Source organism: Cervus canadensis, chromosome 1 (assembly GCF_019320065.1).
Source record: "Cervus canadensis isolate Bull #8, Minnesota chromosome 1, ASM1932006v1, whole genome shotgun sequence".
Taxonomy (NCBI): Eukaryota; Metazoa; Chordata; class Mammalia; order Artiodactyla; family Cervidae; genus Cervus; species Cervus canadensis.
Window position 1 is genome coordinate 76,391,345 of NC_057386.1, and position 15,496 is coordinate 76,406,840.

Genomic DNA, 15,496 nt, shown 5'->3' on the forward strand with positions numbered 1-15,496 from the left:
CAAGCAACTACAGAATGTTTGGGGTTGTGATTAAAAAAGAAAGTGTAGGAGCAAAGTTTAGACTGGATTTTTACTTAAAGACCTCTTCTGTTTACTTTTAAAATGGAATCCTCTACTTAGGAGATGATAGCAATAAAGCGGCACTTCTTAGAACCCCTCATGTCGTCTCCAGGTTGGTTTTATTACACGTGTGCCTCCCTGAGCGTGTGTGGGGCCAGAGGGAAGACTGTCCCTCTCTGGCCTCGATCCTGGGATGCTCTGCCAAGAACTGGAGAGGGCCCGGGTCGGGGCTGCTCTGCTTCCCGCCTCCTCCCCAGGTCTCTCTGCCTTGTGCCTGCAAAGTTACCAGAGCCTCCTTCTAACCCAAGCTAGTCTTCCTTTTGTCATCATCCAGCAGGTGTTTCCCCACAACCTCCTCTGTGTCAGCCTCCTTCACTAGAGCCCTATGGACTGGCCCTGTCTGGCCAAAAGGAAAGGGACAGACAGGTGAATTAGGTTTATACTTACGAAATCCACAGTTAGCAAGACTTTTCTTAACTGGACTTTGCAGATAAGTCCAGTTAAACAGACACAGCACTCTCCAGGGTTAGATATCCCATTACCAGGAATGTAGAAGTTCAAAGTCAAGCATTCCTTCATGTCAGTGAGGTTGCCTCCTGCTCTGATTCAAACTCACCTCCTTCAGCACCTGTGAATTAGACAACAGAATCATTCATCTTTGCTGTCACCTGTTAACCACTGCTATGAACCTGAACTGAACACTACCTGCAGCCCCACAAATGCATAGTAAGCAAGTCAGCCGTAGCCCTAACCTTCTTGGAGCTTGCTAAACAGACACTTAAGCAATTGTCCCAGTGTACCGTAAAACGTATGATGGGGAAGGAGAGGTTGCTTGGAAATATGTATTCCAGAATTCTCAACCCGGTACTGGTGGGTCAAAAGAGGTACCCGTTGTAGTTGGGGTGGGGAGGGGATATGAGAGATTTCTTGGAGGAAGTGAAATCTAAGATATAACCAGGAAGATGAGTAGCTATTACAGGGAAGGGGAGAGAGAGGGGGAGGAGTGTTTCAAGATAAGAAAACAATAGGTACAGTGCCCTGGAGGCAAAAGGAAGCTTAAGACCAAACAGTGAAGAATGCCATCATTTAGGAGAATGAAAGAATACAAAAGAGAATGAGCAGATGGAAAGAAAGAAGGAAATCCAGGAAAGTGTGATATCAGGGAACTCATGCATGCATGCTTTTAGATCAGAGCAGGCTACTATGTCACGAGATGCTGGGAGGTCAAGTACAATAAAAACCAAAAAGAAGTTTTGGGTTATGTTAACAGTTAATCTTCATTTCTGTGCTATTCAGTAAATGTGTTAAATGCCATATTCCTCAAGGAGTTTCAGTGTGCTTTATAGTATTGTTGATTTAATTCCTTGATGTTCTCAATTAAGGTGTGACAAGAATTTAAGATAGGTATCAACACCTTTCTTGAGTATGGCACATTTTGGCCCCAGTCTCACATGTAGCATTCATTTGAAAAATATTCCTAGCTGATTCTTCCCAGTAAGACAAGCGTTGATTGCCTTAACTGTTTATTTTCTTTTGTTCCACCCTTCAGTCTTTGATTTGCTTACTATCTCTTAGTCCTGTGAACTCTGCTTTTGGATAAAACCTCTTTGAAAAGCATTTGAATCTAAGGCTGGGCAGTTTTGAAATTAGATATATAACATCTTTCTGATATATTCTAAATAATTTAACAATTAGTTCATAGCAATGCATACTGCCATGCTTGAAGAGTCAACTGTGACTTGGAGATTTAGTCATTATCTTTCCTGTTTATTTTCCAGCTCCAAGAGACTGTGAAAAGGAAGTTGGAAGGAGCCCGATCACCACTTAATGGAGACCAGCAGAATGGTGCTTGCGATGGGAGCTTTTCTCCAACTAGCAAGCGAATACGAAAGGACATTCCCACGGGGATGGAAGCCATCAACAATTTACCCAACAACATGCCACTGCCTTCAGCTTCTCCTCTTCACCAACTTGACCTGAAGCCCTCTTTGCCCTTGCAGAATAGTGGGACTCACACTCCTGGGCTTCTGGAAGACCTGAGTAAAAATGGGAGACTCCCAGAACTTAAACTTCCTGTGAATGGTTGCAGTGACCTGGAGGACAGCTTCACCATCGTGCAGAGCAAAGATCTCAAACAAGAACCTCTTGATGACCCTACTTGCATAGACACATCAGAAACCTCTCTTTCCAACCAGAACAAGCTGTTCTCGGACATTAACCTGAACGATCAGGAGTGGCAGGAGTTAATAGATGAACTGGCCAACACCGTTCCTGAAGACGACATACAGGACCTGTTCAATGAAGACTTTGAAGAGAAAAAGGAGCCGGAATTCTCGCAACCGGCCACAGAGACCCCGCTGTCCCAGGAGAGCGCCAGTGTGAAGAGCGACCCGTCTCACTCTCCTTTCGCTCACGTCTCTCTGGGCTCGCCCCAGGCCAGGCCTTCCTCTTCGGGTCCTCCCTTCTCCACCGTCTCCACGGCCACCAACTTACCTTCCGTGGCCACCACTCCCGTGGCGCCCAACCCCGCCAGCTCCCCCGCAAACTGTGCGGTCCAGTCCCCCCAAACTCCGAACCCAGCTCACACGCCGGGCCAGGCTGCGGCCCGGCCCGGCAATGGTTATCTCCTCAATCCCGCCGCCTTGCCGGTGGCCGCGGCGGGCTCGGGCCCCGGGGCCGTGCCCGGCTCCGACCTGTCCCCCGCCGAGCAGCTCAAGCAGATGGCCGCGCAGCAGCAGCAAAGGGCCAAACTGATGCAGCAGAAGCAGCAGCACTCCAATCAGACTTCCAGCTGGTCTCCCTTAGGGCCGCCATCCAGTCCCTACGGAGCAGCTTTCACGGCGGAAAAACCAAATAGCCCCATGATGTACCCCCAAGCCTTTAACAACCAAAATCCTATAGTGCCTCCCATGGCCAACAACCTGCAGAAGACGACAATGAATAACTACCTCCCTCAGAATCACCTGAATATGATCAATCCGCAGCCAAATAACATGGGTACAAACTCCTTAAACAAACAGCACAATATTCTGACTTATGGCAACACTAAGCCTCTGACCCACTTTAATGCCGACTTGAGTCAGAGGATGACGCCTCCGATGGCCAATCCCAACAAGACCCCCCTCACGCCCTACATCCAGCAGCAGCCCCCGCAGCCGCCGCCCCCGCAGCCGCAGCCCCCGCCTCAGCTCCAGGCCCCCAGGGCGCACCTGAGTGAGGACCAGAAACGCGTGCTCCTCATCAAGCAGAAGGGAGTGATGAGTCAGCCCATGGCTTACCCGGCGCTGCCATCCCACGGCCAGGTAAGCGTGAGAGTGAGGCTCTTGGAGATGCTCTCGTGGCGCCTTTCAGACCGTGGACATGCGATGCTCTCCTTGCTTCTGCCCTAAGGGGGTTAATTACCTTCAGACGTCCTTCCTACACATCCTCGTGTAGTTCCTGGGTTTGTCGAGGGGTTTTTTTCTCTTTTTTTCTGAGACATGGGACAAGGTGGCAGAGTATCCTTTCCTGTGTTTGAATGCCTGGGGAATCAAACTTCTTTTACTCTGGATGGCGGATAAGAAACCAAAAATGGCTTAAAATGCTCACTCAATGGGAGGCTATAGAGGTCACGTGGCACAGCGTGTTTCTTCTCCTCTAGCTTCTCTCTCAGGTCATGTGTGGTCCAAGACTGGGGAGGCGGGAAAGTCGGAGCCTTTCTGGGTCTCTACAGCCGTCTTATGAGGTCCCGAACAAGCTCGGCCTGACTTCCCTGTATTATGAATTATGGAAATTTGGATTCTGGATATTCAAAGGTGGGAGCATTTTCTGTGTTTTCAAAGTGAAGTGGAGGATAGACTTTTGTAGGACCATGCAGCGTGTCAATACTTGCTATACAAATGCATCGAGCAGCTGTTTCTACCTTGTGATTTGAGAGTATACTGAAACCATCTCCGATTCATCAGCTGTGATTCAGGAGCATTTGATGGTGACTGTCTCTTAGTGTTGTGTCCAAGTCTCCTCTTTCCTGCTGTCTTCCTTTATGGTATAATGGTATCAGGTGTAGGGATCCATGGTTAGAGTGAGGGGCAACCACTGGGGAGTGAATGAATACTCATTGACAAGCATCAGCTCTCCCTCACCCTGATCAATGTGGCCAGCAGCCAACACTCCTTTAATTTAACACTTTATCTGCCGCAAAGGGGAGAGCACTGTGGGAAAAAGCACTGTCCTAATGACCTTACCCCTTCGCTGGTGACTTCATAAGCCATCACTTTATTGGCAGTTGATATGAATTGTGGAGGCACAGTTCTGTGCCCTGGTCCTCTCTAGACGCCCACACTTGATGGCTGTTGGAGATTTTGCAGAAAAGTCTTTGCTTTAGGGGCCCTCGTGTGCAAACAGGTCTTAACTAGCGCTTGGATACGCATCCACAGTGGGGTGCTTTAGAAACACCGGGAATTAAGGCGGGCAGATCTTGCATCACTGGGCGCTGTTTGTGTCTGCCTCTCCTGGTATGTCCCACCCCACCCCCACCCCACCTCCCCAAGCTTGATGGAGACTGCAGGGCTGAAGGTGGTGCTGGCCTGCAGAGACAGGCCTAAACTCTGTGGCTTGACGCTTGTCCTTCACAGCACTTCCAACCCAAAGCCTCACAGTGGTTTCTTGTCTGCACATGCCAACCAGCTCTGAAGAAATTCTGTCTGGAGAAATAAAAATATAGCTTGGTTGACATAAACTGCCATCAGTGGCTGGTAGAAAACCATCATTGAAATGGGAACTTTTATGTTTTATCCTGGTTCCGTTAAAACTATACTATTGGAAAATGCAGCATTTGATACATTTCAATGTTAAGTTCTGAAGCATGCAGAAATATAGGTGATACACAGAGGTGTTTGCTGTAGTTCAGAGGTTTATGAGATGGCAGGCTGTCAGCATGGTCATCCGCTGCTTTTAATACAAATTGTGCTTCTCCCTCCACTGTTTTTTTTTTTCCTTCTTCCTCCAAGCCAGACCAAAGGTGATTAATTCCAGCTCTGCACACGTGTGGGTACAATATGAGCCATCCTACCTCCCCACCCTCACTGAATATCTTTTGAAATTTGCTAGCTTGGGACGAAGCTCCTGTCTTTGCTGGAACATGAATCTTAAAGGTGCTATTTCAGATCCTTGTGCTTGCCTAGCTGTGAGTAACTGAAGCCTTGGACCACAGAGGTCATGTTTAGAAAGAACTCTGTCAAGTGATGAAGACAGAAGTGATGGTTTTCTGGATTAAATCTGTGGGTTTTCCTCTCCTCCTTCCATCTCATGAGGTGCTTTTAGAACTGGACAGAATCTTCCTCATTAAAATAATCATTTCTTAACCTCATAAAGAACCATCAAGCAAAATCATGCTTTTTAATGAAATATTAACTCACCACTGAAACAAGCTTCAACATACATATATAAACATGAGAATAGCTTTCTGCAAACATACCATTCATTTCATGCTTTTATCTGATTGTGGAGAAGTATTGACACAGCTCTCAGAGTAGTTAATTACACTCTATGCAAGTGCACTGCACAAATATGAGCATGCATTACAGGTAAGATATAAAGTATAGTTATACATAGGTGTAGTTCTAATTTGTTTTCTGCTGTTGCTAGTGAAAATTCATTTTATTCTTTGTTGGCCACAAGGACCGTGATGAACACTTAGTTTTAATGAATAACTTGAGCACCAAAGCCAATAGCAAGAGAATTTTCTTGTACAGATGTTTACTTATTTGGGACACTAGCAGCAAATGCCATTTCTCTCAGGAACAAAGAGAAATCCACTTTGTTCCTGAAGGTTTCAAGAAGGAGGGAACCAAAAATTGAGAAAAACAAAAAATAATTTATTCCAAAATTTTGAATATATTTTACCTGATAGCTCCAGTTCTCAGAATTTTCATATTATTCCTTGCAATTCAAAAATTGAACAACGATTTGTATACAAAGGTTATGCTCTTGGTGTTACTTGGGATTGTGAAAATTAGGACCATAATAAACATTTTGGAAAAATAAATAATATACCTGAAAATCATGCTATTAATGAATGATTAATCACATGGGAATGCTCACAGTACAAGTGAAATAAGCAGATCAGATTACAGTTTGTATGTCACAATCCAAATTGTGTTTTTTAATATGTATAGAAAAATACTGAATAACTAAAACATTAAGAATGGTATTTCTGATTGGTAAAATTATGAGCACTTATTGTTTTCCTGTTTATACTTTACTCAATTTTTTAAAATGTTCCATCATACATGTATCTATGTATGTATGTATGTATATATTCTATCATTAGGAAAAAAAACTTTTTTAAAGGAAGAAAATAGTCTATATTTTAAAAGTTTACACTTTACTTATTCAAAGAATCCTTATCCAATTTGCCAGTAGAACTGAGGTGATATCATTACTTTCTATTCATTTATATGTATGAGTTGTGAATCCCTGCTTATAGAGGTAGTTCAGAACCCTTCTCCCCACCCCTCACTCTCTTTTCCTTTCTCTGCTCACATCCCCTTTCACTCCTTACAATCTTAATTCATCAGCTAAAACAGTGACAAGGAGAGTATTCATAAAATTTCCACTAGTATAATCCTTCAACTCTTCTCCAAGTTGTGCTCTTGCATTATTTCTTTGATCATCTCTCCCTTCCTTTTTCAAACTTCTCTTCATCAAAACTTCTGTTTTGCTTTCTAATTTTTAAAATATGCATTTCTGTGATGGAAAAACCAGAACTTACTTTGGTCATGTCTAATTATCTTTTCCTGATCTTGTTTTTCAAGGACAGGATCTCTCATCATGCTCGCTCTCTCTCTTTTTTTTTTTTTTTGCTAGTTTTTGCATAGCACCTAACATTATGTCTTAAACATAGGGATGTTTCATAAGTCATTTGGTGGCAATGATCAGTGTTTGGGCCAAAAATACATTTACAGTTGAAGATCAGCTCCAAGAGGGAGAGTGTTAGCGCGAATAACACAGAACTGCTATTGAGATCCAACAGAAGACCTGGGAAGGCAAGTCGAAAAGAGTCCTTGGCTAGGAGGTGGTCATCTTGAACCTATGGAACAACAACGAGATTGCTAGGACAGCAAACTCTGTCTCAGTGTGACAAGCAGAAAAACAACAGAGCAGCTATCGCTGAAGTAAAAAAAGCAAAAGCCAGTGACTACTTGGCTGGTCTAGGAGGGGGACAGGGATACAGGGGAACAGGCATATGCATATACATAGAGCCCCAGAATAATTCTTACAGGGAAGAGCGGAACGTGAATAATTTCCAAAATGGGATGTTAATTTTTACTCATTGCGATTATAGGACTGGATGAATCATAGGCACTTGGCTAGTATATTCTTCATATGTGTGTTTTCTGTGCGTGGCTGTGTCTGTCATAATGAGTCCATATATGCGTATGTTTTACAGAATGTTTTCCCTTTTCAATGTGATTTTACTGAAATCTATTGGGTCTCTTGTGAGGTATATTATTAATATTATAACCTTTGTAGCCATCAAATCTGCACAGAAGGAACAGAGCTCTGATATTCACAGACACCATGGAAGTCTCTTTGAAGATACATTTTTTCTTAACTTCAAAAACTTGGTGCCCCTTTGTCTAGTTTCTGTAAATATATATATTGTTGATTTTTTCTATGACCTAGTTCAGAAAGTCAAAGCATACTCTAAGACATGGATAAGAAAGAGCAGTCCCTCGTATTACCCCTCCATTCTAGTTTCTGCTTCCCGAAGGTGGTTGCTTCACCTCATTCAGTTATCTTCTCTTATTTATCTCCATAAACTGCTGTTCCTGACCATTTCAGTTATTCGACTCAATACAAGGATTTAATTCAGTTGTACGACCTCCTCACAAACAACACCCACCTAACACTGTCCCTCTTTTTCTCTTCCCATACTCTCAGTAGAACTAGATAGATCACAAGTTATGATTTTGAAAATAGTCTATATTTACATGACTGATTTTTGCATAGTGCCTCAGAGTTTAGCTATGCAGTGTTCTATGGTTATATTTCCTTTCTTGTGTAACTTTTTTCTTTGCCTGGAATTTATAACCGTCTCTGTTTTTAACTGGTGTTATCTCTGCTCCCTGGGCTTCTCTGGTGGCTCAGATGATAAAGAATCTACCTGCAATGCAGGAGACAGGGGTTTGATCCCTGGGTCTGGAACATCAGCTGGAGAAGGGAACAGCAGCTCACTCCAATATTCTTGCCTGGAGAATTCCAGGGATGGAGGAGCCTGGTGGGCTATAGCCCATGGGGTCACAAAGAGTCAGACCCGACGGAGCAACTAACACTTTCCATTTTTTTTGTCTCTGCTCCTACTTTCAATGTGCCCTCAACCTTTCTGACCCTGTCAAACTTTTAACAGGATCAAGCACTTCAAATGATCTTTATTATTATTTTCTTGACTTTTTTCTCTCTCTCCCTCTTTCTCTCCTTCCCTCCTTCTCCTCCCGCCTCCTACGTCCCACTCTCTCTCAATCTCCTTCTCCTTCTCTCTGTCTCCCTCTCACTGTTTTTTCCTTTTCTTCAGTGTCTCTCCTGAAGACTTAGAGACTTTCATTCCAGTTTTCTGTCCTATACATTTCTTGGCCGGCTGCTTAACTGAAGTTATGCTGCTGGCCTGCACCCTTCCCTATTGTTCTTGAACTATTTCACCCCCTTCTGCGCTGCACTGTCTGTTTTCTTGATCCCTCCTCTTCTTTCTTGGCTTAGCCCTGCTAATTGGTAGAGCACATTCTCAGTGCTTAAGACAGGGAGTACGGGACATTGGCTTTTATTTAAAAATGTCTTTGTTCATTTTTAGTCTTATTGTTCTCTTAAGGCTCATTACAGGTGAGAAACAGGGATTTATTTCACTGTTCCATGTAGCTCTGATGACACTTTTTTATTCATTTTTATTGGCGTACAGTTGCTTTACAATGGCGTGTTAGTTTCTGCCCTACAGCCAATTGACTCAGTCACGCGTATACATAGATCCCCACTTTGTAAGGTTCCCTTCCCACCTCAGTCACCACAGAGCCCTGAGTAGGGCGCTATAGAGCAGGTTCTCATGAGTCATCTATTTCATGCATAGTAATATATATATGTCAAATCCCATCTCCCAATTCAGGGAGATCGTTTTTATGAAAATGATTTTTGAGAATGTCTTTATCCTCACATTTGATTCATAGTTTGCCAGATGTAGAATTATAGTCAAGAAAACGTATTCCATCAGAACTGAAAAGGCATTTTTTCATCGTCCTGTGGCTTTCATACTGGTGAGAAGTCCAGTGACATTTGGATTTCCCACTCTATGTGTATGATCTGTTTTCTCACTCTGAGAACTTTTCAAATCTTACTTTATCCCTGAAATTTCATGACGATATGCCTCATGACGATATGTAGCTATTTTTCATTCACTGTGTCTGGTACTGTGACCTTTTTCTTTTCTTGGAAATGTGTCTTTAAAATATGTTCTTATATGATTTCTTTGATAGTTTCTTCCTTCTCTTTTCTCTCTCTTTTTAAGTTTCTGGAACTTTTATTCATCATGTAGCAGACCTCCTAATCGTTCTCTAATTTTCATGTTTTCAGTTTTCCATATCTTTGTCCTTTCACATTGCATGTTCTGTGAGATTTCCTTCACTTTACATTCCAACTCTGAAATTAACCATTTTATTTTACTTATCACATTTTGTGCTTCCCTGATAGCTCAGTTGGTAAAGAATCCACCTGCAATGCAGGAGATGCCAGTTCAATTCCTGGGTCGGGAGGATCCCCTGCAGAAGGAATAGGCTACCCAGTCCAATATTCTTGGCCTTCCCTTGTGGCTCAGCTGGTAAAGAATCCGTTTTAAATTTTCATAAGCTCTTCTTTATTCTCTGATTTATCCCTTCCAACCTAAGGATAGTAATTCTCATTTTAAAATTAATTTTTCTTGTACTCCCTGCTTTGCCCTTGTTTCTCCTAAGCACCCTTTTTCCATATGCTCATCTTATTTTTCTTTCTTTCATGTTAGAAGCTTTTTTCTTTATTTAAAGAGTGAGGCACACTAAAGCTAATTCATTGCTCTATGCACTTAGACAGGGCTTGTCAAATGTGGGGCTTCGCTGTAGAGGGATTGAGCTAGAAACCCAGCCGCTTTACTGGGTCAGAGTCTGCAGATTTTTACCGCAGCGCCAGTCAGAAAAGACTCTCTCAACCTCATCACAGAGAGTTGTGAATCTCGAGGCTGGCTTTCTGGAACTAAGCAGAGGAAGGGAATCAGCAGGTGGTAGTGATGGCAAAGTGTATTTCACTAACTTTTTTGTAGGCTTTCACTTTATCTCCCAGTTTTGTACGGCTTCTCAGTTCACTGTCAGCCAGAACTGGGACATAGGATTCCAGAATCTTGTGGTTTCACCTCTCCAGACAATTTCTTCTAGAGTTGTGTAGCTGGTTCACCGCTTCCCAAAACAGAATTGTAGCCCATGTTCCTTTTGTGTGCGCTCTGGCATTCAGAAGTGCTTCTGCCACCTGAGACTTTACAACATCCCTTACCCTGACCCATCTTGTTGAGTTTTGGCTTCCTCTATCAAGAATAAGCATTAGCTTTCTCTAAAGAACTCAGTTGTCACCGCTCAACCATCTGATTTTCAGCTTCCAAAATTTTGTTGACACCCTTAATGGCCATTTCCATCTCCCGTCCTCTTTTGTTTTTGGATGCTTCTTATTCCTTTATTGTCACTATACCAGGGAGTTGGAGAAATCCAAGATGAATGAGGATGTTCCATCTACCAGAGGCTTCCTCGGTGACTTCCTAAATATTGAATATTGTCCAATACTGAAATGTATGTGTTACAATGTATTTCACATTATTACTTCTAACATATTGGACTTTAATAGTGCTGGTTTCAGGAATGCTAAAGTACTCTCTTGACATGAAATTTACACGTCAAATACATACATTCAGAAGGACGGGGAAGAGTCACATGATCATCATGCTGTTTTAGAATAAGAGCTGGTGATTATAACCGTTGGGTAGCTTTTAGGATCTCGAAAATATCGACTGACTTCAAGGACTAGAAAAACAATTTAAGTTCCATGACCCTGACTAAGCCAATAGAATCTGGCAAGTCAGATGCAAGGTAAAATATTGACAGAACTCTCATCGAAGACTGAATCTAGGGCCTCCCGGCGGAGGGGAAACCTACGGGCAGAAGCACTACCAAACTCCATACACTAAATGAAACATTCCAATTGATGGGTGTAATAGGTCATTTCCATCCACATACTGGCATATTTTGAAAATCCTGATTGATATTCTGTCAGAGTCTTAGAAATATGAGGCTAAGAGTAAACAGCAGAAAAAGAGAAGTTTTAGGAAAGGAATTCATTTTATAATAGTATTGTGGAAGAAAGAGGTTTTAATTAGCCCCCTGTGAGAATACTCTGTAAAGGTTTTGTGGAATGAGAATATTCTTGTTTACTGAGAGAGCTTACACCCTGTCAAACAGTCATTATGAAAATTGGGGCGGGGTACGGGGGTTCCTGAGGATCACCTAGGGAAATTGTTCAAGATACAGGGAATCAGATTCCACTGCTAAGGACTCGGAATCAGTAGGTCTGGGATGAGGCTTGGAAAGGTGCATTTTAATAAGCAATCCACCACCATTTTCTAATGGAGAAATGGTGCATAAGATAGCTCTGAACTGCAATTAAAGCAACCTGTGTTTATTTCATTGCTTGATATTTGCATATGCTTAAATTATTGTCTGTGGAACTATAAGTTCTGCAAGGTCTCAGACTTGTATCATTTAAAGTAAGATGGAAAAATTAGGCTACTCTGCTTACCAGATTTCTTTTATAGGATATAGTAAGTTTTTAAAACATTTTTTTTTTTTAGTACAGTTGCTTTACAATGTTGTGTTATTTTCTGCAGGATATCAAAGTGAATCAGCTGTTCGTATACTTATACCCCCTCCTTTTTGGATTTCTTTCCCGTTTAGGTCACCACAGAGCACTGTACGGAGTGCCTTGCGCTATGCAACAGGTTCTTGTTAGTTATAGGACAAGTGAGTTTTCTTAAGAGATGAAATCTTGTGGATCCTGGCTATGTTTTTTAAATTATGGAACTGCTCCTACTGATTCTCTTAATAAGACAAAACAGTTCATTCTCCATGCCGCCCCCCCAACCATGGTGAAGAGTGGAATTTCCCCTTGTCGCCCAGACAGAGGGTTGGTTATCCAGCCCTCTGTTTTATTAATAGGCACACTGAGGGCCTTGCCTTGTGTGGGTCAAGTTGCTTTTTTCAAGGTCTGTGGGAAGAGAGACAACCGTGGCATGGAAAGTGCGCAGGTTAGCGGAAGCACAGGGCTTACTGAGGACCTCTCTGGGGACATCCTCCTCAGGGCAAGACTGCTGCAGGCGCGTCAGCAGGACTGCAGTTTGGGGTTCTGTGTTTTGACACTGTTAAATCAAGAACAGCATCCAAGCACCTTTCCCAGATGTTCCGGGGCTCTGAGAGAGGTGTTGCCTTAGCCAGATGCTCAATTTCATTCTACTTCCAGAGTCACAGCTTCCCAGGTGGCGCTAATGGTAACGAACCTGCCTGCTAATGCAGGAGACGTTAGAGACACAGGTTCGATCCCTGGGTTGGGAAGATCCTCTGGAGAAGGAAATGGCAACCCACTCCAGTATTCTTGCCTGGAGAATCCCATGGACAGAGGAGCCGGGTAAGCTGTTTTCCATAGTGTCGCAAAGAGTCGGACATGACTGAAGTCACAGCATAGTGCTAGAGTCATTGATTTCCTTCCTTGCAAGGTCATTCACTGAATCCTAAGCCCCAGCCCAGTGCTCCCCACTGGATAGTCACTGCATTCACATGTAAGAGAGTAGATCTGGCTTTATTTTTACCCTGACAGGAGCCTACTAGCCTAAAGGTCTATCACAAATGTATAAAGTTGTGAAACCTGACCAGGCATACTCTCCCCGAGTGTATTCACTCCTGAAATTCTTAGAATTCCAAGTTTAGACGAAGAAGAGATACCAAAATAAAGTCACCTACAGTGCCTGGCAGTATGTGGTCTAGTTGGGGAGATGAGAAGGCTTATGATGCAAGTCAATCTGTGTAGTTGCTAAGGTGTGTCCGACTCTTTGAGACCCTGGCTGCCCTGCCAGGCTCCCCTGTCCATGGGATTCTCCAGGCAAGAATACTGGAGTGGGTTGCCATTTCCTCCTCCGGGGGATCATCCTGACCTAGGGATCTAACGGACATCTCCTGCATTGGCAGGCAGGTTCTTTATCAGTGAGCCACCAGTGAAACCCCTAAATCTGAGTTTGTTTCTATTTTGCATGTGTATTCATTGTTAAGTGCCATCTTACTAGGTTCTTCATTAAGGCTTATAGGCAGAGAGAGGGCAAGGGTCAGGACTGCAAGGAGTAGAAAGGAGAAGCCTCCAAGGGGGAGGTAAGCTTGAGTTAGGAGTCAGATGGTGGAGGGTGGGTGGAAAGACATTCTGTTGCAGGCAAGGAATTTTTCCTTAAGAGATGATACAGATGATGGCCAGGCTTTTGAAGAATAGTGAGGTGAAATGCATGGGATAACAGCTAGGGTACTTTCTACTCTTTGAAGTAGGAGATAGTATGAATCTCCATCTGGGTGTGGTATTTAAATTTTAAGGAAAAACAGTGCATTTAGAGGAAAGGAATAGTAGAACTTGGTGAGTGAATATATGATAAGAGGAAAGGGAAATGAATCAAATATTTATGACCATAAAATTAAATATTAGGTGGTATAATAGTTTCTGAAAGATGACAGACCTGTCATATATACATCTAAATATCAAAACTTATTTGTATACAAAGCAACTCAAACAGTTATTATTTATCTTATTCTGCTGGCTTGTATTTCTTGTTTGCTAAGGTACAGGTTCCACGCTCAGCAAAAGGTGTGAAGCAAGCTCATAGCACCTTTTAAAAAGTTTGTGTTAAAGTGAGCCACAAATAGCTTCTCCTATGTTTTAGAGTTAGGCTTTTTGTTTTAATAAGCATTTGATTGTCAATAAATTCGTATTATTGTGAAAATGGTTGTTTTCATTATTTAGAATAGTATTAGACTATCATATGTTCCTTTTGCTTAATATTTTTATCATAAGGATTTACTTGGTCACATCTGTGACTTGAAGAAAGTACTCTATAAAGATAGTCATTATGCAAGCATACCAGAGGAGCAGAGTTCCAAGCTTTCAAACATAATACATCATCATTCATTAACTAGTTATAGCAACTCTGGACTTTTATTTGAAAAAAAAAAACTTTTTTCCTGTACAAAGATATTCTATAATATCCTGGTTCCTGAGCAAGTTTCTATGGAATTAATCTTTTTTATCACACCAAATGGTTTGTATCTGACCCAGTGCATAAAGAATCAAAATGCCTTTCATGAGTTAATTACGTTGCTAATACATTGTCATGATTAGTTAATATGATTCATGAGATTATGCAGCGTACGTATACATTTTCATTTACTAAACAGTAAGTATCGACCCCATGTAGTATCCAAACTGATAACTCTCATTTATTAATATGATTTTCTAGAAGAGGTTTTATCAACATACCTGCATTCCCTAATTGCTTTTGCATCTGAGACGTTTGAAAGTTTATCTGGGCTTCTTTTCGGCACTGAGCTCCAGCCAGTTCATACAAAGGACATTAACGAGCTTGTTAGGCCACGAATGCTTGTAGTGCCAAACTGAAGTTAGACAGTGGTTCAAAAGAAAAGGTCATCTCTGGGGTGCCTGGGAAGTGGCCAGGAAATGGTCAGTGCCTCTGAGCAAATGGACTGAAGCTGCGGCCTCCCAGGCACCCCAGGTGTGATGGCAGCCCCCTTGCACACTCCACTGGATGCTGTTGCACTATTAATGAATTCTACAACCACAGATGATGGCTGTGATACACCTGCCCATTCCTGCAAAGCCATGAAGCACAGCGCAGGGAGTCAGCTTCTCAGGCCCGTGCAATAGGAATCATGAGTTCTGTGTGTCGCCCAGTACCAGACTGTGCTGTGGCCTGGCGGGGCCTGGAGTGTGATACTATCCGGCTGAAGGGTGACCAAAGGCCCTGGGATGCAGGTGGGTCATGTCCGACTGTAGAGAAACCTTCATGGCAGGTAATGCTAGTTTCAATATCACCTCTAAGATATTCATAGTTCGTTTCAATAGTTGGATTTTCATAGCTAGTTTCAATATCGCTACTAAGATTGCTGTGGCAGAAAAGGCCAGAGAAAATCAGCCTCTTAGAGCCGTGACAGGTTTGGATGTACCGAACTCTAGAGCAGCACCACCCATTGAAACAGCGTCCACATCACAAATACAAGCCATGGAATTTTAAAATTCCTACTCATCACATCATGAAAGGCCCACAGAAACCAATAAAATTAAGTTAAATATATAC

At 42.6% G+C, this 15,496-nt stretch overlaps 1 protein-coding gene across 2 annotated transcripts in view; it reads left to right on the plus strand.

The window, feature by feature from the left end:
* MAML3 (mastermind like transcriptional coactivator 3) overlaps nt 1-15,496 on the plus strand; it is a 447,607-nt gene that overhangs the window by 268,617 nt on the left and 163,494 nt on the right. For both annotated transcript variants that reach the window (XM_043485961.1, XM_043485970.1), the window contains exon 2: nt 1,839-3,362. In XM_043485961.1, the coding sequence (XP_043341896.1) occupies nt 1,839-3,362 (1,524 nt within the window). The remainder of the gene's footprint in view (nt 1-1,838; nt 3,363-15,496) is intronic.